Here is a 27,436-nt window from a genome sequence, read left to right as displayed (position 1 = left end):
ATGGGAGGAGCGCAGAATTCCTCTCTCTATAAGAAGTGCTGAACGTTCAACAAGGGATTTTACACAAGCTACTCAGAAGAAACGAAATGATCTGCCCTGGAGCCGCAGCAAAATGCTGGATGGACACCTACTCCTGGGATGGTTATCGATCACAGTTATAGTGTACCTTATCAACTTGCCTGGACCGACCACCGCATATTTCGGGTAAGCAAGAAACAGCGGTCATGTATTATCGGCTATCCACATGTTCATGATGCTGCTACAACTCATTGATCTGGTGATTGGCTCACAAAACATTGGCGCATTTCGTTCAGAGCAAGATACATGTATTTTCCCCCCTTTTCTTCCGATGAAATGCCTACAATCCAAATCAAGAATTTGAAATCTTGTTTATGGTCGTTGGCGTGTATCTGTGTAGTGTGTGATTTAGTCTGTGGTCCTAGTGTGACTGACCTGTCAGATCGCGGTCAGCTGCTGGTTACTTGCGGTAGGTCCACCGCTGCATGGTGGCTGCAGCAGCAGCAGCAGCAGCAGCAGCAGGTTGTCCTGGGACGCTGTAGCAGGATCGCGTCTAGTCTGCTGACTCCGTTGCTTGATGCTTAATAGGCCAGTGGTTTCTCAAACTTTCATATTTCAAGGACCCCCCTTAACTCTGACAGTATACAATTTGAACTAAATGGACCTTGACGGGTCCATTTGGTTCCGTTTGTATACTGTCAGAGTCACAGACTTGTAATGGTCAACTTAGAACCCCCAGAAGCGAAGGAACCCTGAGAGTCCATGGACCTCACTTTGAGAACCACTGTTATATGGCTAACCCTGTGTTTCTCTAGTCTCACTCAGGTTACACATCTGTAACAACTGCTAACACTCACTGTATCCAGCAGAATAACAGGCTATGTATGCTGTTTTCAGCCGTGGTTGTAAAGCATAGCATTTTGGACTCATTTAGACGAAAAATGTGTGTCCAAGGAAAAGCTGGCCCCACACTATGTGCTTGACAGGTGGGCCAGTGGGCCAGTGCCCGCATGCACCCACTGTAACTGGTGCCTTTTGAATGGCAGGTAGCGGTTGTGTGATTATTTTGTTGAAACACTTGTAATATCATATTGTAAGTCGCCTCTGAAAACAGACTATAGAGCAAAAGGTGAGTGTAGGTTTCAGACTCAACAGCTGGTAACAATAAAGCAATATAACTCACTGAACTGGTGGCCGAACTGTCTGCTCAGCTTGCACAGAAAAATTCCCCATCCAGCATAAACATAAGACAGAGAGAACTCTGGCCCAGGTTTTCATGCTCCAACTAAGTTTAAAAACAGTTTAAGCACATGTTAGGGGATTTATCTTACAGAATGTACAGTTGCGCAATCACATGAATCATAATATCACATCAACAATAACGTTTAATTTAGTAAAAGCTGAGGGGTATATATTTCAAAGCAAGTCATTCCTGGGGAACGCCTTACATTTTAAGGTGTAGCCCACATTGACCCAGACCTCAGACTGACTGAACTGCATGCTACACTTAACTTTGTCTGTTCAGATAAAAATCACTCCTTGTTACAAATCTGACTCAGGCATTTTTTATTTTCTTTTTTACCAATTAAGGGAACCCAAAGGCCATTCATTCAGCAGGTCAAGTAGTGGAGCACACGTTTCATTTAAGAATTCATTCCGCATCCTTTCCCAGCATGTAGTTCATAAATCACGGTCACTTATTTCTTCTGTCAACCAAGCGAGCCACCATAGGGTTTCAGGGCATCTCGTAGTGAACCACGGGACATGTGTGACATGATCTGGCAGAATCGCAATGTTCTTTTTTTTTTATTGCGGCACAGACACTAATATCTCCGTTGATGGATGTTGTTAGAGTTCCCTTGTGCTGAAAACAATGCCGTTCTGAAGTCACACAGAGACAAACAGTCGTAGCCTGTGGAGTGATGACACTTGAAGCCGCTCCAACAGCGTCATATTTATGGTAGGTATGAGTGTGCTGTGTGAGCTCCAGGAGTATTAGGTGATAAGGGCATTGTTAGCTGTGAATCTGTTTGGGGGAACGCAGGGAGTGGCCCCCCAGGACCAGTTGGGCGTTATGAAGCTGTGAACTGGTTTGTTAGACCTCAGGGGCTATGCAATTGAGCCTTACCTTCTCATAGAGTTATGTGTAGCACGAGTTATATTGGTGTACGTTTTAGGAAATTGAAAATGGCAACAGACCCATCATGTGACTTCAGAGGCCGATTCTACAAATGCCTTCTAAATCAGTAGTTCTCACACTTTCAAGATTTTTCAAAAATGTTAAAAAATAGCTATTTTTGAATAGCCAACGCTAAAAATCTAAAATACCACAGATGCTTTCCCGGTTTTAATGGGTTAACCACTTTCAACCTGGCATCCCTATTTTGGGCACGTTGTCGTTATAATATGCAAAATGTAAGAATGTAAAAATATCCAAAAACGTTTGATTTTTGCCATGCAACACAATCACATGACGAAGTATAGATCAGGCTTAAGTGATTAAGGTAAAGTGTCTACCCTGGGATACTTTGGTTAAGGGATGCCACTCTGAGAATGTTTAATACACACGTGTGGCACCTGTTAGGACTCTCATGTTGTACAGAGTTGGTAGGATGCTGCATAATGTCTCACACCGGTCTCACACAGAAACTCCACCATCGATGAAACTCACACGAGTATCAAATATGCTCTCTCTCTCCCTCTTCCCTTCTGCCTCTCTCTCCCTCCAGTTGAGTATAATCTTCTGGCAGTGTCGCGCCTGGCCTGTAGTATGTATTAAAGTTGACGTGCCAAATTGGCACTCGCGGCCACTCTAATGGTAATGCATATTTACTTATTCAGTTAGCACTTGTTTGCAATTCCCTCAGTCGATCTGCTCTGTATCTTTGGCCTCTGAAGTGCAAAGAGACATGTGGTATTACAATACTCTGAGATTTATTATTCCGTGGCCTGAGGAGAGGGGAATATGAATGAGTGTCAGTGAATGATTTAGCCCTGCAGCTGAACAACACGAGACATACTGAAAGACCCGGCCCAGGTGACATAGATACATGCAAAATGTGACTGCCCCACAGCCCACTTCGTGGAAACCCGACACCACGGACACTGCAACAGAGGCCCTGCATGACATTGAGTGGAGAACATACTAACACAAACCTGTGCAAATAAATATGCCATGAGCACAAGGTATCCTAGGGCTTCCTGGGTACTGATTTACTCAAAATAGAGGGTCAATGTTGCATACCCAATTTCCAGAGTGCGGTGGAGCGTAAGTGTAACATAAACACAATCTCTGTTGCCCATAGTCTGCACAGCAGAGGGTGGGGTGGGATTCCTGGCGAAGTCAGGCACCCGCTTAAATTGTCATCCTTTGCCACAAGAATGTGAGTGTTCATTTTCTTTCCCCTCAGCCTGTTGTGGCAGGTGCTGGTCCTCACTTAAATCCGTTATCATTAAGGCCACAATTGGAGATGTTCACCGAGTACTCATTCTTTGGCTTAATAGGTTACAGCACCTCCAGGGAACGTTCCTGCGAGCTGTCAGAGGGGAGGGGAGTGATTTGTTGGCTCGGTTGACCCCTTCAGGGTTCACGTCAAGGAGTTCTGGAATGCTGCTGGAGACAATTCCATTCATTTAAAATGTGCGTTTTTTCGGTCCATGGCATGTCATTCTGTGGTCTTGTAAACTGTGCTGAATGCGAGGCCTAACACTGAGTCAGGAGTTTGTTTTTATTTAGCCCTTGTGCGACATATACAGGAAGGCTGCCCACAGTCATGCAACTGTGATTTACCAACACAGAGGCACCACATTATCCAGATGAAGTCAAGATAGTGCTTGGTTGGTACTTGGTACTTGATTGTTTCAGCAACCGTCATGAGTTCGTTCACAACGCGGAGGCTGATTCCCTTTCAGGTGGTGTTATTGTTTTCCACTCCATTAAGTAAGGCAATATGCCAAAAGAAACATAGCAATAAGTGGGATGTGTGTAAATTTACTTAGGTGGAGTGAATTTCAGTATAATTGGAAAAGGCTTGCATCACGGTTACTCGGTTAGTTCCTGGTGTGTATTATACGTCAGTGCATCTTAAAGCTTTGGTATAGATGAGCCTCTTTTCCCTCTAATGAAGGATGGAGACGTAACATTTCTTAAGTGGCTCCATGTAAACATTTCCTGCAGCCACCTCCTCTCCCTGCCCACCAGTTTCTCTATTCCCTGCCTCATGTGCGTGCCGGCATCTCTGCCGCGGTTTGTGGGGAGCTGCTGGGTGATTACCACTCATTAGGAGCTGCAGAGTGGGCTCAGGCTGGTGTTGCCTGGCAGACAGCGGTGGCGGGCGTCTCATTACCAGGCCTTAAGGACTGATTAGCCCTGACGCACAGCAGGGCGGGGAGCACCGCGGATAGAGGGATTTCCCAACTTCATAGGATATCCTGTGGCTAGAGCCACACCTCAAAGGGTATCACTTTACCATGAGCCAAGAAGATAGGATTCTCTCAGCATTGGCGGCGTGATCATGTCGTCTGGTGAGATCACGCAAACCTGCAGGCTTAGATAAAAGACCACATGCCCCTTCTGCAAAAGAGAGCTTTGTTTTCTTTATATTTCCGTTTGATATATCTGGTTTTGAGTTAAGCCCGGCTTTGTGAGTGCCCCTGCCCTCTGACATCTCCTTGGGAGGACACGTTATGCCTCTGGACTCCACAGGGGGGAGCAGTGTATTCTGGGAGAGTAGGATGGTTCTCAATCAGCACTTTCTTACCCCTTTGTGTAACCTTAGCACAGTGGGAAATGAAATGTTAAAACAGTGAAATCTAAAGGTTGTGGGTGCTGTGAAAATAGAATAGGGGGAAATAGCTACGCGTATGCCGCGGTTTGGCCAAAAATACATTCAGAAATACAAAATACCTTCTCTACAAAGATGTCTGATTTCTTTAATTTCTTGTAATTCAAACAGCCTAAATACATTGCCCACCATTAGTTGAAAACAACACCTTTGTTATGAAGGCTTTAGCTGTGTCCGTTCGTTGTGGGCTGCTAGGAGGCTTATAATGTGTAATGACATGGTTTTTACTGTATATCTTGAAGATTACATGGTTCAAGAGGGCTTTTAAAATGCATGTGGCCCACTCCTGTCCGAAGTGCTTCCAGGTCTGGTATCATCTGCATGCCGAAGAGACCACAGTTTAAGATATATTGGCTTTTTAAAAAGGAGCGCGCAACGCAAGTCCAGTTCTCTCAGTCAGCGGTGCACTTTAATATGGGTGGATGTAGTCAGTAGATATGGGAAGGAAACTTGTGTTGGTAAGAAGGTACATACATACATGATGTTCTTTACAGATGGGGTCGGAGACATGGGTAATTTGCAAAACAGGAAAGCCAATATAGACCCACGATACTTTTAGTGGTCAGGAATTGATGAGATGATGCTAATTAGTGGGATTGCCATGTCCTGTGTTTTCCATACTTTGACCACAGGGTTGTTTCTGTGCCTGCTCTGTGGGAACCGTAGAGGCACTGCACTTGACATGAGCCAACATTAGTAGATTGACAAAGTTTGGTGCCCTACAGTAAATCTTTGCCTTATGTCTCGCTTGAGAGGGCGGCCGTTTAAGGTCATTTATTTTCTTTTTTTTGTGGGGACATTACAGAGACTAGAAAGTGTTTTATTTCCTATGCTATGTCAACTCCTGATCCCCTTGAATAACTACATAAAAAGGAAGATTCAATAAAGCACAAAAGAGTCATTAAGTTTAGTCCTGCATTTCTGGTAGCTATCAGTTGAGCATATATGCTAGGTACTATATCTGGTTGATTATCGTGAATAAACATGACCCTACATGCACTCATATCCCCCTCAAGTGTGTGTGTGTGTGTGTGTGTGTGTGTGTGTGTGTGTGTGTGTGTGTGTGTGTGTGTGGGTGTGGGTGTGTGTGTGTGTGTGTGTGTGTGTGTGTGTGTGTTTGCCAAATATGTGTTATAACACAGACCGTGGTTTGCCCCCACAAGGCATTTTAATTGTGTTCATAATCCTAAGGTTGCTGTAAGTAAATCATTTCATCGACATGCATGGGCATATGCTTAAAAGTTTTAACTGTCTACAATTAGCCAAAAATGAATTCTTTGCTCTAGTTTCTTTATATTTGTGTTACTAGCACCCGTTTGTTGTTCTTAGTGTAATGACAGGTAATCAATCACTCACTAATTATAAATGAATGTGAACTCACAAGAACTTATTGTGAATGGCAAAATAATACTTGCCAGCTTATATAAATGATTCGTCATCATTTATTGTTATTATACATCACCCTATATTTCATACAAAAACTATAGAAAACTATTTATTTGTGGCTTATTTGTTGAAATTCACTTCCATGGTCCTTCAACAACACTAACAATTCCCATGGAGGGAAAAGCCTAACATATTAGTGGTGACTGTAAATAACCATTAATAATTTGTCTAAACATTTGCCGATGCATGAAGCTACTGTACGGCTTCCGTTCTCTGATAGTGATTTGTTTTTGCATGCTTGACTTATCCACTGAAGTGCTTTCACCCGATGCAAAATAAACAGACAGATCTTGAGTTAGTGGTCTATAATCTGTGCATAGTGCACACCCGTTAATAGAGTGTAAAGTATTGCCAAGAGTATAAACTATCGTAGCGTTGTTATCCCCTCTCTTTCTCGCTCTGTTACCAAATAACAGTGCTCTGATTCCCGTGTCAGCATGTGCGAATGGGTTGTGTGCCTGAATGTGTTTGGTGCGTTGGTGTGCTGGTACTGGGGTGCTCTGTGCCATGGCGTAGGCTAGAACAGGGGAGTCATGCGGACACCGCTGCGCGCCCAATCTGTGCCAGTCACACAGTGACTATAACTGAGCTGCTGACCCTAGAAGGTCTTGAGTTCTCACATAGCAGTTAAACCTCTTACGCCTGATTTATACTTGGTTGCGCATCGTGTCTCGCACCGAAAATAGCAGATCTACGAGCTCACAACGTGTCACGCTTGCGATGCGTAGTGAGCTTGTAGATCTGTCCCTTTTGGTGCGAGACACCGGCGCACAACTAAGTATAAATCAGGCCTTCCCATGCCCCACACTCCCATTCCCAATCCCAACTGTATTCTTACAGCTTCGACTCCTAGCGCCTGAATGCACCTCTCAGCATTGCAAGACAACAATTCAACCCAGGGCAGTGTTTTGTTGTTGGAAAAAAAAAGAAAGAAGAAAGAAGAATTAATAACATTTTAGTATGTACTGGATTAAAAGGCAACATTTTGATGTCACAAGTCATTCACAATGTTAACATTCACCATCCAGTAGAACCTCAAATCAATCAATTAGTGTGAGGGTTAGGGACATGCTGACATGTCCTTTGTGAGTTGCAAATGACCAGAGGGGACAACAGATGACATAATGGTTGGTCATATCCTGTTGCGTTCAGCAGTTCAAGATAGGGGACTTTCCTTCCCTCACGCAGTTGAATAGCAGTGCTTGTACACTTTGCATCATACCCGCGCTATGTGGAAAGGCTCATTACTCCAATAATAATGACTTACACAGAAATCCTAGCACCACTTTGTTTTCAAAGTCGTTCTGTCATGTTACTGTACTGTGTCAGTCACAGCTTGTTAGGAGCAGTCACATCACTCAATGCTTTCAACCAATGGCTAATCTTAGCTTTGCCTCATACATAACCTTTTAGTCTTTCCCCTATTTCAGGGCTGAAATTACATGTGAAATTAATAAATGGTGTCACTCAGTTTATGAGTGCAAAAAAACGTCCTTGCGTTTTAACTTGAGAATGGTGACATCAGGCTAAATGAAATATCAAAATATTTTTGACTGAATACCTCAATATCAGATTTGGTACTTTTGATACTTTTACATGCAAGAAGTTTTTTGAGAAACAATCCACATTAGTATCAACTAGAAAAAGTGCTCCTCGGAGCACAGGTCTCCGCCAGGTCAGGTAGGTTATTGTGGGCCAGCAATGTTCTGAATTTGATAATCAGGTTGGAATATGAAAAATCTAACAGATCCATCTTGATCACATGACTATAGAGATCATGTGTACCGATTTGCGTGAAATTTGGATAAAATGTGAAGGCTTAATCTAAAAAAAAAAGTTTTACTTAAGTCGGCCTCCTGGTGGCGCTATAAAAGGCTAATGTGAAAAATGCAGGTCAGATGTTTTCCCTTGGCCTCTAGGGAGTATAAGTGCAAAGTTTCACGCAGATTGGTGCAGTTATAGTTAAAAACGCAAATCGGCCTTTTATAGCGCCACCATGAGGCTGATTTGAAGATTTTCAAGTGGCATTTCTTCCTCTGCCTAGTGGGAATTTGCTTGTGAAATTTCACGGAAATCGCAAGCTGCGTTCATGATTTGAGGCATTTAGTTCAAAATGGACCAATCCTGCAAACTTTGGAAGCCAACCTTAGCCAATCAGGATGGAATATGGAAAATCAGACAGATCCGTGTTGATCAAATGACTATAGAGATACTGTGTACCGTTTTGCGTGATGTTTGGATAAAATCTGTAGGAATACTGTAAAAAAAATATGTTTTGCACAAAAATATATACTAGAGGTATACACATAATTATATGTATACACATAATTGTCTCCGCCAGGCCGAAAGGCATGGCGAGAGAGTATGTTTTACCCTCCGTCCGTCCGTCCGTCCGTCCGTCCGTGTGTCCGTGTGTGTGTGTGTGTCCGTCCTGTCTATGTGTTAGCAGCTAATCTCCGGCACCGTTGGCCCGGTCACTGCGAAACTGTGCACACACACTCCCTGGATGCCAATTCAGAACCTCTGCCTCAAATTTTTCACATGGGCCTGTTATAGCACCACCTGGAGGCCGATTTGTGCAAAACTCATTTTTTTACATTACTCCTACAGATTTTATCCAATCATCATGCAAATCGGTACACAGTATCTCTATAGTCATGTGGCCGATTTCCCATATTCCATCCTCATTGGCTAAGGTTCGCTTCCAAAATTTGCAGGATTGGTCCGTTTTGAACAAAATGCCTCAAATCATGAACGCAGCTTGCGATTTCCGTGAAATTTCACAAACACATTCCCACTAGGCCAAGGAAGAAATGCCACCCTTTTTCACATTGGCCTGTTATAGCGCCACCAGCAGGTCTAATTTAGCAAAGCACATTTTTGGAACAAAATGCCTCAAATCATGAATGCAGTGTCCGATTGCCGTGAACGACCTAAGACTAAATGGCACCCTTTTCACATTGGCCTATTATAGCGCCACCAGGAGGCCACAATAACGTACCTGACCTGGCGTAGACCTGTGCTCCGAGGAGCACTTTTTCTAGTTATATATATATAACAAGTAAGACGCGCGAACGCTGGAGGCGAACGCAGATTGACTGTGGCTGCCATATTTCAACCACACTGTAGTAGTGCACTCTGCCGGCTGTATACAGGCAGTGCAGCTGCTGGCATTTCAGCACGGAGTTTCGAGTCACATGGGGGCGCGAGCCAATGAGAGCATGAACACACGCTGTATACAGGCAGTGTAGCTGCTGGCATTTCAGCACGGAGTTTCGAGTCACATGGGGGCGCGAGCCAATGAGAGCGCGGCAGACACAGACACAGACACACACACACACACACACACACACACACACACACACACACACACACACACACACACACACACACACACACACACACACACACACACACACACACACACACACACACACACACACACACACACACACACACACACTCACAACCCGAGCAGGGTTACATAGTAAGCTCCACTTGGTCTCGCCGCGCCTCCTTCCGCGTTCGCAATTATGTGTATACATAGAGAGATCTCTGTATCTGTCAGTCCCTGTCCCTTTTATGCCCATATATGGAGATCCCTGATGTCATCAGTATTATATGCTCATTATATTGGCATGCCTATATATGGGCATATCGCTTGGATCGGCGGTTCTGGACAACCGCATATCCGAACTAGTCGACGGCAGACAACGCACTCCCTCGAGTCCTTGCCGATGCGCACGCCGAAGTAGGTTGGTCCCATATATGCACATGACCATATATGGGCATAGCAGTCAGATCTGTGGCTCTGGACAACCGGATCTCCATATATGCCTTTATATGGGGTTTGTTTATGGTTATGTCTGAGTCATAGTGACGTGGCCGTGGTCCTGCCTATATATGGCCGTATCGGGTTTGTTTATACTTTTTGGTTATGTCTGAGTAAGAGTGACATGGTTTAGGTCTGTCCACCCGCCCTCCCTTTAGCCAATTTTAATTATATATATATATATATATATATATATATATATATATATATATATATATATATATATATATATATATATATATATACATATATACACACACATATATATACACACACACACACACACACACACACACACACACACACACACACACACACACACACACACACACACACACACACACACACACACACACACACACACACACACACACACACAGTATATCCAAGATGATATCTGGTCACATATCACAGTATCAATATAATATACTGTACATGTTGGCCGGCTCTAATTCCAACAGGGCATAATCCAGACCTTCTCATCTCCCTCCTGGAGATGTACAGTGGCCTGGAGACTCTCTCTGTACGCCCTGAGAGTCATCTTAAACTGAATCACGGTTCCTTTAATTTTTCAAGTCTGAGCTGTGTGGAACACATCGTCAGCCGAGAGTGGGCCAGAGGGAAAATACCGCACACTCACATTCCTACTACCTCTGGCATGGCCTGGCCTGTGATATACCAGATGGGACTTGGGCAGGGTGGTCTGAAGTTCATCCAACATTTCTTAGAAACACACACTCCCCCCCAAAAAGGAGCATTTGGAGCACACCATGAACGTGGTAGAGAAAAGTGTGGGAGAGGAAAAGATCAGGGCAACTTCAACACTTTTCCAAAAATCTCACCCGTTTTTTTTTTTTTTAAATAATTTTTTTTATCGTCACTATGATATCTAATATACAACCAGCATTCCATGTGGTTTTCCTCAGATGTGAGAATGCTAGTCTGTCCGTGTGACAGGGGCGAGAGGAGTAAACTAGTGCCGGTTATTTGATTCGTGTGCGCTTGTGCCATGCACGCACATGGTCATGTCTGTCATTGTCTATGGTTTGTTGCCTTTGTAGACTGCAGTGGTTTTGTCTAGAAGAGGCTTTGTTTTGAGCCAACAGCTGGAGGGAATGATTGGCATGCGTTTAGAGTAAGTGACCAGTGGGAATTGGGGGAGTCTGGAGGAGAAGGAGGCAGGGGTGGGGGTTGATCTTAGAGACACCAGACCACACAACCTGCAAGTTCAGGCTGATGGAGAAACTGTGGGATTTGTGCTTTTCTGTGTGAGGCGCGGTTCAGCCAGGGTTGACTCTTATAGGTGTAGAGAGGAGCACCTACAGTATGCACATGTTACATGTGCATACATACGGTGTAACACATGCATGCACGCACACACACGCACGCAAACACACGCACGCACGCACACACACACACACACACACACACACACACACACACACACACACACACACACACACACACACACACACACACACACACACACACACACACACACACACACACACACACACACACACACACACACACACACACACACACACACACACACACACACACAATTACTGAAATATATAAAAAGCATTTTAAGTGTAGAAGGTAATATTCCTCCTCTAAAGCATAAAAAATCAACAGGGCTTATTAGGTTTAGGGTTAAATAATGGGGGAAATATGGTAATGAATAATTCTAACACTACTGATCTGAGTATGTTATTAAGTAATAGATATGTTTTTTGTTATTGTCAGTATGAACATACAGTGTCAGCCTGCTTTTACAGACACTGAAGTGATCTTGCTCACCAACTGAATCAGCCATAGTGAAACAAGCTTTTCTCTTCTTCTGGGACAAGTATGCACAGGTGGTTCATTTGACTCTTGCTGCGTAGGTTATGGATCTAAATAATCGTATGTGTAGTGTACCACAACTAGATTGAGTTTACTATTGTGGTGCTGAATCATAGTGTACAATACAATGTTATTGATAACTTGAACAGTATCCAGAATATACTCTGAGTGACTGATTTACAAAGAAGTACCAATGACATATGTATATTTCAGTATTGTTGAGGTTAATTATTATTAGTAGTAGTAGTAGTAGTAGTAGTAGTAGTAGTAGTAGTAGTAGTAGTAGTAGTAGTAGTAGTAGTAGTAGTAGTAGTAGTAGTAATAGTAGTGGTAGTTGTAGTAAATTGTCTTGTACTATGCCTCTACAAGTCTTCCATCACTATTTACAAACATATGCAATGAAGAATTGCATTGGCAGCTATGGAACACTGCAGCACCTGGGGTCATTGCCAGGCCTCTAATGTAAGGCCAATGATGGGAGTGATGATGGCAAAGTTTAGTAAGAATAAATGGTTTCCTCCAGGGATTGACTCTGAGGCTCCACAGTGTGCAATGAGCCATTTTCACTGAGCCTGCTGCATTGGAAAATGTATATGAAGTAAATGTCACGGGCAATGGGAGGTGTTGACAGGTACAGAGAAAGGACTAAACAAACTCCAGTGTTAGCCAGTGAAAGACAGAGAAGCTGGCAACGAGTGAGATTAGCCGGTTTGAAGCCCAGCGATGGTTGCAAGGAGTGTGTGAATGAGTGTGTGTGTGTGTGTGTGTGTGTGTGTGTGTGTGTGTGTGTGTGTGTGTGTGTGTGTGTGTGTGTGTGTGTACACGCGCGCACGTACGTGTGTGTGGAAAAAGCAAAGCTGAGCAAACATCAGCAAGAATCCCACCTCACGTAGGATAATAGTGAACTTTATTATGTCTGTTGGTGTTATATTCCATGTGTAATGTGTGTTGCTGTGCCAACACCTCAAACAGAAACAACCTCAGAAAATGGTCCATGATATGAAAACATAGGACTACATGTTCTTATGGTTTAATGCTCAGTAGGACGGCTATAGATCCATGCACTTCACCCTATTCTCATTTGTACATAACTCATTCTGTAATACCCCCTAGGGTTTCACTTTATAATAAACATCCACGTTCTCGTCTGGTCGGGGTCGTGCGGTCGGGGGATTTCAATTGACATGAATAAAATTTGTTGTTATGGTTCAAAAGAAGGGGAGCGGAATAATTACTTTTTTAACCAAAAATTTGCAATTCAGCTGTGTCCCGCATGTGATGTACTCCTACCCAATGGTCTTTCCCTCTAAGTGAGTTGAGGGAGTTCACTCTACAGCAAACAGCAGAGTAGCCTTCTAAATTCTTTTTTTTTCTTTCTTCTTCTTCTTTTGGGATCATGCCATTGGACTGTGTAGCAATGGCCCCCTTAGGTGACCACAGCAGGGATGGTGTTGCATCCACAATAAGTTCTGCTTTTTTTCTAAAGGGTAAAATTAAATTAAATTAAATGGTGTAATGGGCATCGTCAACAATGGTCATTGTATGTGCTACATAATAAAGATGTGTATCCCCTGAAAGTATTGTAAATCCTTTACAAGAAGGGAGCGTGGAATTAAAAGCACATCTGTGATACTATTTGACTATTCTCTGGTCTGCCACAGAGCGGAAACACGCACAAGAGTGAGCCCCGGCCGGTAGCCTCTTCTCTGGAGACAGAAGAGCTGTTTCTCCATTCTCAAATCTCTCATATCCACACGTTGCCCCTAGGCTGTCTTGGTAACTGGCTCGAAAATATTCCTTTGTGTTGTAGCCACAGAGACAGTAGCGCAGAAATGAAAATGATTGTCATGTCATCTTTGGCCGCTCTCCAACTCTCTCCAGACCATCTTCTCTCAGACAGACAGACGTCATACAGACAGTTGAGGAATGGCATTTTATTGGTCTCATGTTTTGAGTTGTGGCAGCAGGCATCTGGGCTGTTGGGAGATTTGATCCCAATGCCTGTGTGACTATATGCACGTCCACCCAGGAATGCATGCGTCATGTCAGTGGTATTGGGTAAATTAATGCCTCCACTTGTCAGCTGCATCCCATCGCTAAGCTAATGATGGCACATGGACAATTTTGCAACTGATCTTTGTGTGTTTATTGAAGATCAGCCCATGTACTGCTGTCTAGTGTGTCTGAGTGAAGACTTTTCATCTGTACAGTTTTGCTCTCCCACTGACATGTCCGTGGAATTAGTCAGGTACTCCACATGGCGCCATCATTCAAATCTTGAATGCTAGCCTACTGTGGAACTGTTGTGGAACGGTTGTCACTCATGTGTGGTACGTTGAGTCAATTGGAAATGTTAGTTCTGGCCCCCCTTTAATATCTTTCCTTGGCATTGTCAGCACAGTGGGCTTTTATCAAAGCAAGAAACAATTGAAAGGAAAATGCCAGTTGTTCTGATTGAGCTACATAGTTACTGTGTGTGCCTTTATGTATGCCGGAGACCTTACATTTTATGTTTTTACTCTCTGAACCATGTAGAGAGCAATCTCTGTCAAGACGCAGCTTGCCAGGTTTCCATTTGAAAATTCATAGTTGTCAGACAAGTTTAGGAAAGGCAAACATGTTTTGAAAATGAGAAACCATTTGAACTAATCTTTAGACACATTCTAAGTGTTTATTGACAATACTTTTGATTCCAATGTATTATATTTCAATTAAGCTATAAATCTATTCTATAGGCCAGTGGTTTTCTGACTTTTTGTGCCCAAGGCACACCAATGGGCAAATTAGAATCCCACACCTGTATTCATAGCGAAAATAGCAGATCTAAAAGTTCACGTTTGTTCACGTGTTTTGTGTGTTTTTTTTTTGCCTTTTTTTTGTCAAAAATGTTTTTACTAGATTCCTCTGAACAAAGATCTCTGCCAGGCTGGGTTGCCTACTCAAGGGCTATATCAGGGTGCAGTCATCAGGACACGAGGAAGCTGCGGGGGGAAATAGAGTTTGTACGACAGATGGTGCAACTTTTTGTGTTTGTGGCGTCTACTCTGGGCAGAAGTGACATCGCTTTTGGAGGTACGCTATAGGCCCGTGGGATGACTGGATATTGCGTTCATGATATGGTGGTTTTAAAGAAATAGGCAAAACAGGCAGAACAGCCATGCATGTTGGGACGGGAACATTTTATACTGCTATGCGGTACAAATGTTATGCAAAGCTCGGCCAATCAGTTAAGCCGACGGGTTGGATTAGCCAATCAGTGACTTACCATGGCTTAGCGGCACAAACGTGACACCAATCCGTGAAGCCGATCTCGAATCACCCCAACACATGGAGAATGTCTGCCTCTTTTTCAGACCCACGGGCTGTCAGATACAGATATTGGGGATTTTTCGGTTCTCGGAAAAGCTGTTCGGCTCTGCACACACCGCAGGGTTATATGAGACACACACGCCAAGTTTGAGACGGAGCGGTTGGACACTGTCCGAGTTATGCCAGGGACACATTTTGTGTGACTGACACTGACACGCAAACGCACACGCACACGCACACGCACACACACACACACACACACAGTGAATTATAGTATTATTATAGTCAGATAATGACTTCCTTAAAATAGGGATTCCAGGTTGAAAGTGGTTAAAATATATTTTTTGGTGTATTGCCTCGGTAATGGGAAATGTGTGTGCACAAAGTACTGATATAGAAAATGTAAAAGTAATTCATCACATATTACAATAATAATGTGTGGTTGACATGAATTCCCAAGGTACTCCTGGACTTGCCCCACAACACACTGCTTGGGAACCACTGCCATAGGCAATAACAAACAGCATTTATGACATCTGATCTCTATCAGTGAGAAATTCGTTTTTTTTGGTCTTGTGTAAAAAGTATGTCTTAACAAAAGGACTCACGTGACCTCTCATAGAGCCTATGGGACGAGAGTGGTGACTAAATCTGCTCCAGCAACTAATGAAGTCACAAGTGCAAATATACCACCAATCAACACCTCTGAAACATTAACTAAAACAAAGTGTTGAACATTCAGCAGGGACTCTGCACCTCAGTGAAATAACGTTAAACAATGTAGAATAATTCATCTTTCGAAGTATGCCGTATGAACCGGGCTCCCTTGCTGTTGCTATGTGTACACAGTACTATCCACAGTTGGAACAACCGAACAAAGCCCTTGTACACATTTTCTGGCCCATTTGCCACGGTTACTCAGAACAATTATTTATTTGAAATTGTTATAATTGATTGTATGTTGAGGTTTGATTTAAGCACAGAAAGAGAAACTACAGCTGCCAGGCCAGTTATTTGCTGCTAGAGGTCAGGGCCAGGTCATCAGTGGCAGTGGCCTGTAAAGGAATTATTGAGCTTAGGAGGAAACCAACAATTTTCATAATCTCTGCAATACATCATGAATAATACCCCCCCAGGTGTTGCATGTTGCCAGGCTAAATACCGTACATCAGGTTAGGTGTCAATGCTCAAACTAATCAGCTCCTTCTGGAAGAGCACACAGGCCTGTGAGTTCTGCGAATCCATTCATTCTTCAGTTTCACTTTAAGGGTGTAAGAGAGGCCAGAAATTACACATAATGAACAACTACCCTGCCAATCCTGTCAGTTGGTGTGACCAAAATGGTCACAGGCTGACAGTCATGTCCCCTGTGTGTGTTTATGAAAGTAATGCTCTGCTTTCCCCATCACGACCTCAGAACGCTGGTCGTTGGTTTTGCCAGCTATGCGGCAGGCCCCGCTAGTGTGTTTTATATACGCTTCCTTTAAATAAACCGACGAGAGGAGTGCAACTCCGCCACATGTTCTCTATACCATGTTTAGAACTGAAGCTCGTGCTCATTATATTTCAAATGGATTGCAGCTTTAAGATCCCGCGTGTGGGACGTTTGTGTGGGGGATTCTATAACGAGAGTGTAAATCCTGCTGTGTGATCATATTTAAATCTACACAACGCTGCTGTGAGTGACATTTCCCCGTCAGGATATGATATAAATATTAAACCAAGTCTCCACTGGCTACTGTTTCACATGCCTGTGGTACGACTGTCGCGTTCGGCGTTGGGCCATTGTTTTAAATCTGTCCCCTTTTACCACCCGAATGCTGCAGTAGTAGATGATATACATTTCATACCCTCAAACTATAGCGCTCAGTACGGCAGGCAGCCAGCAGCCAGTGCTGCGACTTGCCCGATGTGACGGAGTGCTAACAAGAGACAAAGCCTATGTGAGGGAACAATTATGTAAAGAAAGAATTAGCTATGTGTATTCTATACACAGGTCATGTCCTGCACAGTGGAGGCTGGACTCAGTCTCCAGCAAATCATGAATCCTCTTGAACATTAACCACGGGAACTCAGCTTTGACCTGCAGACATGCCAGTTGAATTCATTTGAATGTTAACTTTTGGACCGTACCATGCTAGCAGCTGTACTGTACCTCCTGAGCTGTTTATGTAGTATATCATTGCAACTCTTATTGTTTATCTAGGAAGTTCAGCATCCTGCGCTGTGTTAGATACTTTTCCACTCCCTCGCTATGCACCCTATCAACGGGCCTAATGTATGTGTGTGTGTGTGTGTGTGTGTGTGTGTGTGTGTGTGTGTGTGTGTGTGTGTGTGTGTGTGTGATCTCCCCCTCAGGTTGACAGGTAATGAACCTCTGTCCATCCTGCCGCTGAGCTCTATACCAGAGGAGAACGTGGGCAGGGCCCACTACAAGCTGTGCGACCGGCTGAAACTGGAAAAGAAGCAGCGCAGGATGTGCAGACGAGACCCGGGCGTGGCTGAAACCCTCATGGAGGCCATCAGCATGAGCGCCTTGGAATGCCAGTATCAGTTCCGCTTTGAGAGGTGGAACTGCACCTTAGAGGGGCGCCACCGAGCCAATATTCTGAAGCGAGGTGAGGGTTAGAGAAGCTATGGCCCGACTTTATAGTTCGGCAAGTATAAATTAGGATGAATCACTTAAAGGTTCTATGACATTCATTTTCACTTTTTTTTTATTTTTTATGTTTTTTTGGGGGTTTTATGACCTCAATTACACCCCAAAAATCTGAACTTTGAACATTCAGTGGATTTTCTGTGGTCTGGGGTTTTCTGAATAATTAGGCTGAAAAGTAATCTGAGCTTGGCCCTTCGGCAGTGAAGTCACAGCCCATTAATCCCGCCCACTCTCCTCCTCGCCCCTCCCCTCCCCTATCCTTTCCTTTGGGGGGGGGGGGGGGGGGGGGCGGAGCAGAGGCGATGATTGACAGGCAAAATCCCTCACCAGCGACACCCGCAGGCAAAGATTAATTTTTTCATTGCAGTTGAAAAGGCTTTAGAAATGTGAGAGAAAAACACCTGCAATGGATCAATGGAGCGGATTTTTTTGTTAAAACTTTTTATTCACGTTTGAAGGACCATGACAAAGACTTTTAATGTGTGGTAAAACTGAACGTCATGAAACCTTTAAGCCCTATATACTTAGTTGTACGATGAATAGCGGAAATAGCAGATCTACAAGCTCACAATGTATCACAATGTGATGCATTGTGGGCTGGTAGATCTGCTATTTGTTGAATAAAAAAAAAATGGGGACACCGGGGTTTAAGTGGTTAAAGCACATTTTCAAGGTCCTGTTCTCCTTCTCTTTCATAGTGTAAAGCCATGATCCTGATGCATGGTCTCATTCGTCCTTTGCCTCATGTCATCTCCTTTCAGGATTTAAAGAAACAGCCTTCTTGTACGCCATCTCCTCGGCGGGGCTGACCCACGCCATGGCCAAGGCCTGCAGCGCCGGCCGGATGGAGCGCTGCACTTGTGACGAGGCTCCAGATCTGGAGAACCGTAAGGCCTGGCAGTGGGGCGGTTGCGGCGACAACCTCAAATACAGCAACAAGTTTGTCAAGGACTTCCTGGGCAAACGCTCCAACAAGGACCTCCGCGCGCGTGTGGACATGCACAACACAAACGTGGGCATGAAGGTGAGTCGTCACGCCGGACAAGATTGGCTACTGAAAGTGTCTACATTGATGCACAGGGAGTACCGCCAGGGCCGCAGGAAGGGTAGTGCGAACGGTGCGCGGGGATGGGGGCGCGGACGCGCGCTGCGCGCGCGCACGCGACTTCGCACAGGGCCCCGCATTTCTCCCAGACGGCTCTGAGTACCGCCCAAGGAAGTTTAGGTTGATGCTGTGCAGTTCCGTTTACATTCCCAGAGGCAGGAAAATCGTGTCGTGATTTGTCGAAAAAGAAAGCATAGGGTTTTAGTTTTTTTGAAAGGACTGCACAGAACTTCGCTGCAGTTTTGAATTGATCCAAGTATGTTCAAGAGCACCCTTTTCCAGTACTACTGACTTTGACATTGACACATCGGCTTAATCTGGCCAGATAACCACAGGCTCTTTGATCTATTCGACCCTGCTTCATTGTTTGTTCCCTCTAAATGTCATTAGACAGTTCAGCATCCTGCGGCGCTGTGTTAGATACTTTTCCACTCCCTCGCTATGCACCCTATACCCTACCATACTATCTTAGGAATTAACTGTTCAATAAGAGCTCTGAGTTTAATTAGTTTCACATTGATCAAAGCTCATTCGGCAGGTAGTATAAACAAAGATGCTCAGTAATGGCTGGTTGCATAGTTTAAATGTGGGAAAAAAGTGATAATACAATGTTCAATGTTCAACACACACACCAGTCCTATTAAACTGATAAACAGCAGTAAGTGCTAGTCAATTGTGCACCTTATCTGGTTAAACAGGGATATGCTATCATAGGGCTTTTCTAATGCTGGAGTTTAATCATTGCCGTGTTGGTGATTGACTTTTTTCCAAGACACATTCAATGGCTAAAGATACTGTTAAAATGACCAATGTGGAATTTAATGTGACCACAATAGAATAACAATGATAGAGTTTTATGGTGCATTCCAATGGCAGTAGAGAGTCGTCTACCAAATGCTGCGGTTATTAAACAAATACTATATATTTTAAATCACCCCATGAAAGCTTCATAAAACCCATGTCTAAATAATTTAAATTAACTGCTGAATTTGGTAAAGATCTGAATGTACTTATTAATCAATATTTCGTTTCCCCTTTCAAATTAGAGCAGTAATTGCTTTCAGTCGTGCTTTGGCAAAGCTGAGCATTTGTTTGTGGTGAGGGAGCAATTTAGCTTTTTTTCATCTTGGAAGTGATTTTAATAGTAAAAACAAAGAGAATAGTCATAAACTGTCAAGCCAAAGCAAACTCAATATCTGGAGTCTAACATTTACTTGGATATTTTCAAAATGAATTATAGCAGAAGCACACTTCCCAAATACCAGACAGAGCCTCTCCCATAAGACCATGCTCTTCCTTTTAAACTTGGCTCTCAATTATCCATTCTCTCAAGAATATTTTTTTTCTTCATTTGTGATAAAAGATTTACAGCACTGTTTTTGTTCTTTTTTCCCCCTTATTTGCACATGTAGTGAGGTGTACCACATTTGGGGTAAATTCCCATACAGAGTACAAATCTTGGAATGTGCTAGGCTCTGCATCCCCGATATTTTAAAGCTGACATATCACATTTTCTTACACTGTTAGTGTGTTGAATATGCACTTCTTATCCTCCAGTCTGTTTCAAAGTGTGAAAAAATAAAAGTGAAAATATTGTCCAAACCTCATCTAGAGAATATGCGCTATGAATTCTCTCACTGTTTTTAACAGTGCATGGCTGATGCACAAATGAACTTTGGCTTACCACAAAGAGGTCATATTATGTTACAATAACATGCACTGGCCTTTTAGGATGACTTCTCAGAGACTCTCTCACCATTCATGATTTTATACAATATTTTAGTTGTTTGCCTTTTGCTACATTGGTTGGGTTGATAGATTGACCTTGGGTTTAGGTATACTTTTAAACAGGATAAGAATAGACCTCAGTGTCTGGGCATCTGGTGTCCTCTTTTTCCCATGACTGTCTGAATGGATCTTATATTCAGAAGAAATACCTCTACTTACTTCTCATAATAACAGTTATTGAGTTTAATCAAAAATCTGTCATCCATGGTTATCATAACAATATCAGTATTCGCTTCCCACCAGCTAAGATTAATTTGCTCTTTGTGTCACAGATGTACCAGTTTTATATACAGAGTAACATACTGTGAAATTGTTGTCAACTAGTATGATGTCGATGGTTGACAACCAGCAATAAGTAGACATTTAATCATGTACATTGTACAGTAATTGTGAGCATTTTAAAATCGTTGGCTCTTTAAAATGCTGCTTACAAAACAAATACATATTAAAAGGTTACAATCAAATGACAATCCTCTATCCGTGTTGCTAACTATATTGTGCTGTCTTACAATCAGGTCATCAAAGCTGGGGTGGAGACCACTTGTAAATGCCATGGTGTCTCTGGCTCCTGCACGGTCCAGACATGCTGGAGGCAGCTCTTGCCCTTCCATGAGATTGGAAAGCAGCTGAAGCAGCGCTACGAGACCTCCCTCAAGGTCGGCAGCTCCACCAACGAGGCCACAGGGGAGGGAGAAATCTCCACGGGCCGAAACCAGCAGCAGCAGCAGCAGCAACAGCAACAGCAGCAGCAGCAGCAGCAGCAACAGCAGCAGCAACAACAACAGCCGCAGCAGCAGCAACAGCAGCAGCAGCAGCAGCCCCCGCCCGGCCCGAGCGATCAGATCCCTCGCACAATGGACCTGCTTCACATTGAGGACTCGCCGAGTTTCTGCAGACCCAGCAAGTACTCGGCGGGCACCGCGGCCCGCAAGTGCTACAAGGACAAGAACTGTGACGCCATCTGCTGCGGGCGAGGCCATAACACCCAGAGCAGGGAAGTGACACGGCCGTGCCAGTGCCAGGTGCGCTGGTGCTGCTATGTGGAATGCAAGCAGTGCACGCAGAGAGAAGAGGTTTACACCTGCAAAGGGTAGCCCAGTCACCTCCCGTGACCCCTTTTGTTCTATGACCATTGGAGCGAGTGGAAGATGGGGCTTTTTAGAGAGGGGTGCAGGGTAGTCGCTGGTAATTTTTTGTTTTATCTTGGACAAATGTTTGCTTCTGCTGTCGGAAAAAAGAATTTTGCAGACAAAAGAGAGAGAGAGAGAGAGAGAGCAAGTAGACGGAGAAGCAATAAGCACTTTGAGGGATCTCTGTGGACCTGATATCCCCAACCGCACCCCACCTCCCCCCCATGCTTTGGGTTTGCAGAGGTAAACCCCCAGCCCCTCTTAGACAACCGGGATCAACATCTCTAGCTTTTGGTGGCAGAGTTGCCTCGGGGAGAGGGGCTTCCACTTCCCTATCCAATCGGATCAGTCCAATGAGAAAAGGAGTCATCTTAGCAGCTGTCTCCAGCTAGTGAGCAGTTAATGAGCATCCAATACAAGGACTATAAGAACAGTAGACTGTTTTTTTTTGGGCCTTGCCCAAAGAAGAACGTTGTGTGTGTGCGTGTGCTTGTGTGTCTGTCGTGTTGACAGACTTTGGAAGTGCAAATGGCGGTCAAATGACAACTTCTACGGCAATCAAGACCATATTCAAGAGACTGTTAAAAAAGACAGGGTGTAAGAATTACTCTACACGCACATATTTACACTCACACACATATTGTGTGTCTGCATATGTATGTAAATAAATTAAACTTTATTGTAATGACATTATACAAGCCACTTATCTAACTATGTTAAAACAAACCACTAACCACACAAATCTTTTGTTGTTTGTGTGCTCTCGCTCGTTTTCTTTTTAATTCATTTTGACAAGGCTCTTTGAAAAGCAGCACATTTATGTCCTTTTGTCTCTCGCTGTGGATAATTTATGAATCCTTTGGGACTGCTCCTTGACAAGGAGAGAAAAAAAGCCCAATTCTCTTTCATATCTATATTTTTGGTAATGATATGATGTAATATGAAGCCGTTCGTGAATACATGGACAGAAAATAGCTTTTTTTTGCCAGTCAGTCTATAGGCTGTTCTTGGCCTTCAGCAAACACAACCATTGTTCAGGGAATTGTTGAAACCACTATAGTTATTGGACTAAAGAAAGTGCAGAAAAAAGTGCAAATGCAGACGATAGGGTGGTTACGTTACTTACACCATGACAACAGGTGGGTCCGTATGTGACTTGCACAGCCATTAGAATTTGTATGTATCCATACCATTTGCTGTGGCTCACTAACATATGACATATTGTACTTAATACTATAACATAAAGAAACTGGAGGAATGTAGTCTCCAACCATTTCACATCCTCCCTTCCTCTTTAGAAAGCCACAATTTGATTGAGCCATAAACAGCATGTAGACATCAAGTACGCATTGTCAGTCAATAATACGCTAGAGTCTGACATTTACCATGACAGGTAGATGAACACTTGGGCACGATTCACACTTGGTTACGTGCCGGTGTCACACGCAGATATACAATCACACAATGTGTCTCGCTGTGATGCGTTGTGAGCTTGTAGAGCTGATATTTTCTGTGCACGACACCAGCATGCAAGTAAGTATAAATTACGCTTTCAGCCTCAAACCGAATATATTATACATGTTAGGATGGGATCGATATAGTCCATAATTTACTGCTCATATTGTTTGAGGTCTAATCCCGAACACTGGGGCATAACTGCAAATGTCCTGTCTTCTTTTTTTTTAAAGTCAGTGTTGCAATGCATTGATTTGATTAGCATTTTTGTACTATACAGTTTTTCACCTTTTTTCCACACACTCGATTAACACACCGACACAGTCAGACTCATGACGTAACTGCAATGTCAATAGTGAACGGCATGTATAACCTTCTGAGAGGACACCTTTGTACACAGACGAACAGCACAATGCTTCATTCTATTCCTCGGCATTCATTTTCTAAGGACATTGTATAAAATACAAAGAAATAAAGACATAGGATATTTTATGCCTTGTTTTAGATGGGTGTGAATTAACTACTGAGTGAGGGACCCAGCTTTGTATTATAGCCCCATTCACGCACTGAAGCCCCCAAAATAGTTTTCTTTTTTATTTCCCTGAGTATTTAAATATCTGTATTTATGGATATATACAGTGCAGTGCAGATTTTTTTTTCTTCTTCTTGTAAATAGAAAAGGTTTATTCTCCTGTGGTAAATGAGACAAGCGTGAGGCACATGTTCAAATCTCACAGGCAATTTAAGAGGAAATTGGTAGCAATTGGAGCGTGACACATTCTGGGGACGGTTCAGTGGTGTTCTGTTATTGATGCATTGGCTAAGAGTTATCATGAATACGGAGTATATTGCTGCTGTAAACCCATTTTTATTTGTAAGAGATTGTAATCATCACTGAGTGCGGTGCCAATGCCAGTAGATGCCGTAGCACGCAAACGTCCTTAAAACAAAACAAAACAAAAAGGTTTTGATCACCGTCATGTTGGGCAGATGGTTTTGTCTGCGGGTTTTAAAGATGACGATCATGGGATTCCTGTTTGAATTGAACCACCATCTCTGACAGGGAAATCATGCCTCAGGAAGCGAGCCTGGCATCGGCTATTTGTCCTGAGGGGATGAATTCCAAGCATGTTGATATGAGCAGGCATGCCAAATAAAGAATGGTCAAAACATATACATAGAACTTTGCACGCTACATGGAAACCATAATAGCTATGCTGAGAGCCGAAGCATAAATGCCTGCTTCCCACAGCTTTTGGTGTGCGTATCCTGCACACACTCCCGGACCCAAAACTGTGGTTCTGTGCTATTGAATCGAGTCAGAAATGGTAAACAGGCACAAGAGAAATACAGTGTGCACACCAGGTGCATTTTTGTATGTTTATGTATTGTACATAGGCCTATTCCGCTCAACGTTTTCACGACAAAGAACAGCGTCACACAACAGTCGGTTCCAGATATTAATATTTTAGTTTTTCATATTCTGTGTTGGGACCCATTGCTCTGCACTGTTTAGTTGTCAGTGGATCATGTACAAAATTCTATTTTGTAGGAAAAAATAAAATAAAAGAAAAGAAAGATAAATTATTTTTAAATACTATATTATGAGCATGTGTTCAGTGTAAATAGCGTCAAAGTCTAAACTGATTTTATATCCTGTATTTTTTACTCTGTATGGGTGTTTGTTCCTTTTGAGGTGGAGGCTTCAAGAAGCATTGTATACTTTTTTGTTTTTGTTTTTGTTTTTCATATAGATATCTCAAACATTTGTAGTAATGTAAGCACAAAACAAATCCTAACAAATTTTGAAACTCCACTTTTGCCGATTCTTATTGGCACTTGTTATATGGAACATCTTCAAAAAGTATACAAAAAGAAAAGCATAACCACCAATTGTATTTAGGTTTATCGTGTGATCTAGTACTCTTTGAGGGTGGTGGGGCCTTCTAATGTCCCCCCCCCCCCCCCCTGGATTGATAAATGACAATGAACTGAGAGATCAGAGCCGTCATTTTCTTTCTAATCTTCACTGAATTTTGTTTTATTTTTTATGTTCACTTTTTTGCTTTTATCAACATTTCCTTTCTTTCGACAAGAGTCATCATACCTTTATTTCATCAGCCGGTCAATGTGAGATTATAGGTTATACACTCACCTAGGCATCATGTTACATGTACATTTTTGTTAGGATTTGTCCTGTGCTTGTAAATATACACAGCAACCATGTATTGCCCTTTGTGATGATACTACACCAACAAAGCTTTGTACGTGTTCACTTATTCATGTCTTATGGGAACCCTAAATTATTTTTCCTCTACCTCATGTGTATAGCTTGTAGGTATAAACAGATCACAAATGACTGGTAAGAATGTATTTAAGTTATTTAACTTCTTTGTATAACAAAGGCGAAACAAATCTGAAATAATAAATGAATTTTTAAATTATTTCATATGGTATTCGTTTATTTGTTTTGATCCTTTCAGCAACATGTCATCTTATCACCCACCCAATGATTATTTTAAGTATTCATGATATGATCAATCCTTTAGTTTTCATGACCTTAGTTCATATCCTGTGTTCCAAGCAGTGGTGGACAAAGTACTCAATCCCAGTACTTTTGTCAAAGTAGTTTAAGTATTGGAGTACTGTACATTTAAAAATGTTTTGCTTAAGTATAGTACTCAAATAAATGTACTTTGATCATTACAGTCCACCACCATGTCACCCCCCCCCGCCTCTCCGTTCCCATCTATCTACACAGTATTGTTGAACCACGTGAACCCCAGTGTCCCTATTCTGGGCATGTAAGGTGAACATTTGGCGAAAAGAGCAGATCTACAAGTTCACAACATGCCCCCTGGGGGGGTCTGTACATTTAGGTTTATTGGCTACTCTTAGAGTTTTGATTGATTTACATTTGTATTATATTGACAAAATGCATGATATACACATGTACAGTACATGAGCATAACATTCTCATAAATGCTCATATAATTGCAAGAGCATACAGTAAACTGCTTTAACCCATGAGACCTGGAACACATCTTTAAATTTCTTTGGCTATTCAAAAATAGCAGATCTACAAGCTCATAGCGCTGCACCGAGTGCCGCGCTATGAGCTTGTAGATCAGCTATTTTTGAAAAATCTTGATTATTTATATATTTTATTTTTTTCAAAAAACTGTTAGGATTTAGAAACTTTTTAAGAATCGCCTCAGGTCTTAATGGGTTAACCCTTTAAGACCTGAGGCTGATTCTACAAATGCCATCTAATCTAAATCATACTCAAGTTTTCTGAAAACGTTGCTATATAATCGTCTCTGTCGGGTGGAAACCTCTACTATGTCCAAAACTGTGACTGTGCTCAGTATTCAAATTCAAAAATATCAAAAGTAGCAGATCGACAAGCTTGTAGATCTGCTACTTTTGATGCTTTTGTGTGACGCTGTGCTGTGATCACATAGTAGGGTGTTAATTTACGAAAAAAAACACAAAAGGTTAGAATATGGAGGTAGGAGGTTTCTGCCCGACAACAGCGATAGCAACAACTTGATCCAATGGGTGTTCTAGGTTCACAATGGGTGTTCAGTAGTTCACAAACTTTTTCGTGCAAAGGACCCTCAAAATTATATGTATTTGGCCGCGGACCCCCATCTGAGAATATTTTGTGGCAAGGACCCCCAGAAGAGAAGATTTGTGTTAAAAAAAAGAAAATTATTCAAAATCATTTTCGATATTTTTCCCAAAAAATTGAAATGCTCGCAGCACGGCACGAAGTGACGCGCTGTGAGATTGTAGATCTGCTGTTTTTGAATAGCCAACATATAAATGGATAAAGTGGCAAAAATAATTGTGATGCTATATTAGCTACTTTTGCTGGGGACCCCCTCGGGGATCCCAACGTTCTAGGATCTAGATTTACATTTTGATAGATAATATACTCCCACAAAGTACAAAATAAGAAGCAAACTGACTTGCTCCACTGCAATGTGAACTAAATGG

At 42.7% G+C, this 27,436-nt stretch overlaps 1 protein-coding gene across 1 annotated transcript; it reads left to right on the top strand.

Annotated features, from left to right (window-relative positions):
* On the top strand, positions 1-25,878 carry wnt9a (wingless-type MMTV integration site family, member 9A; the record flags this gene model as incomplete). Its single annotated transcript, XM_080441176.1, is given in 6 exon segments — positions 1-39; positions 43-66; positions 68-204; positions 17,656-17,915; positions 18,718-18,980; positions 21,365-25,878. Coding segments are annotated over 6 exon segments (1,302 nt in total). The 3' UTR covers positions 21,944-25,878.
* Positions 25,879-27,436: the final 1,558 nt, after the last annotated feature.

The sequence above is a fragment of the Gymnoscopelus braueri genome, assembly GCF_963280865.1.
Source record: "Gymnoscopelus braueri genome assembly, chromosome: 10".
NCBI lineage: Eukaryota > Metazoa > Chordata > Actinopteri > Myctophiformes > Myctophidae > Gymnoscopelus > Gymnoscopelus braueri.
This window is presented reverse-complemented; position numbering and strand designations above follow the sequence as displayed.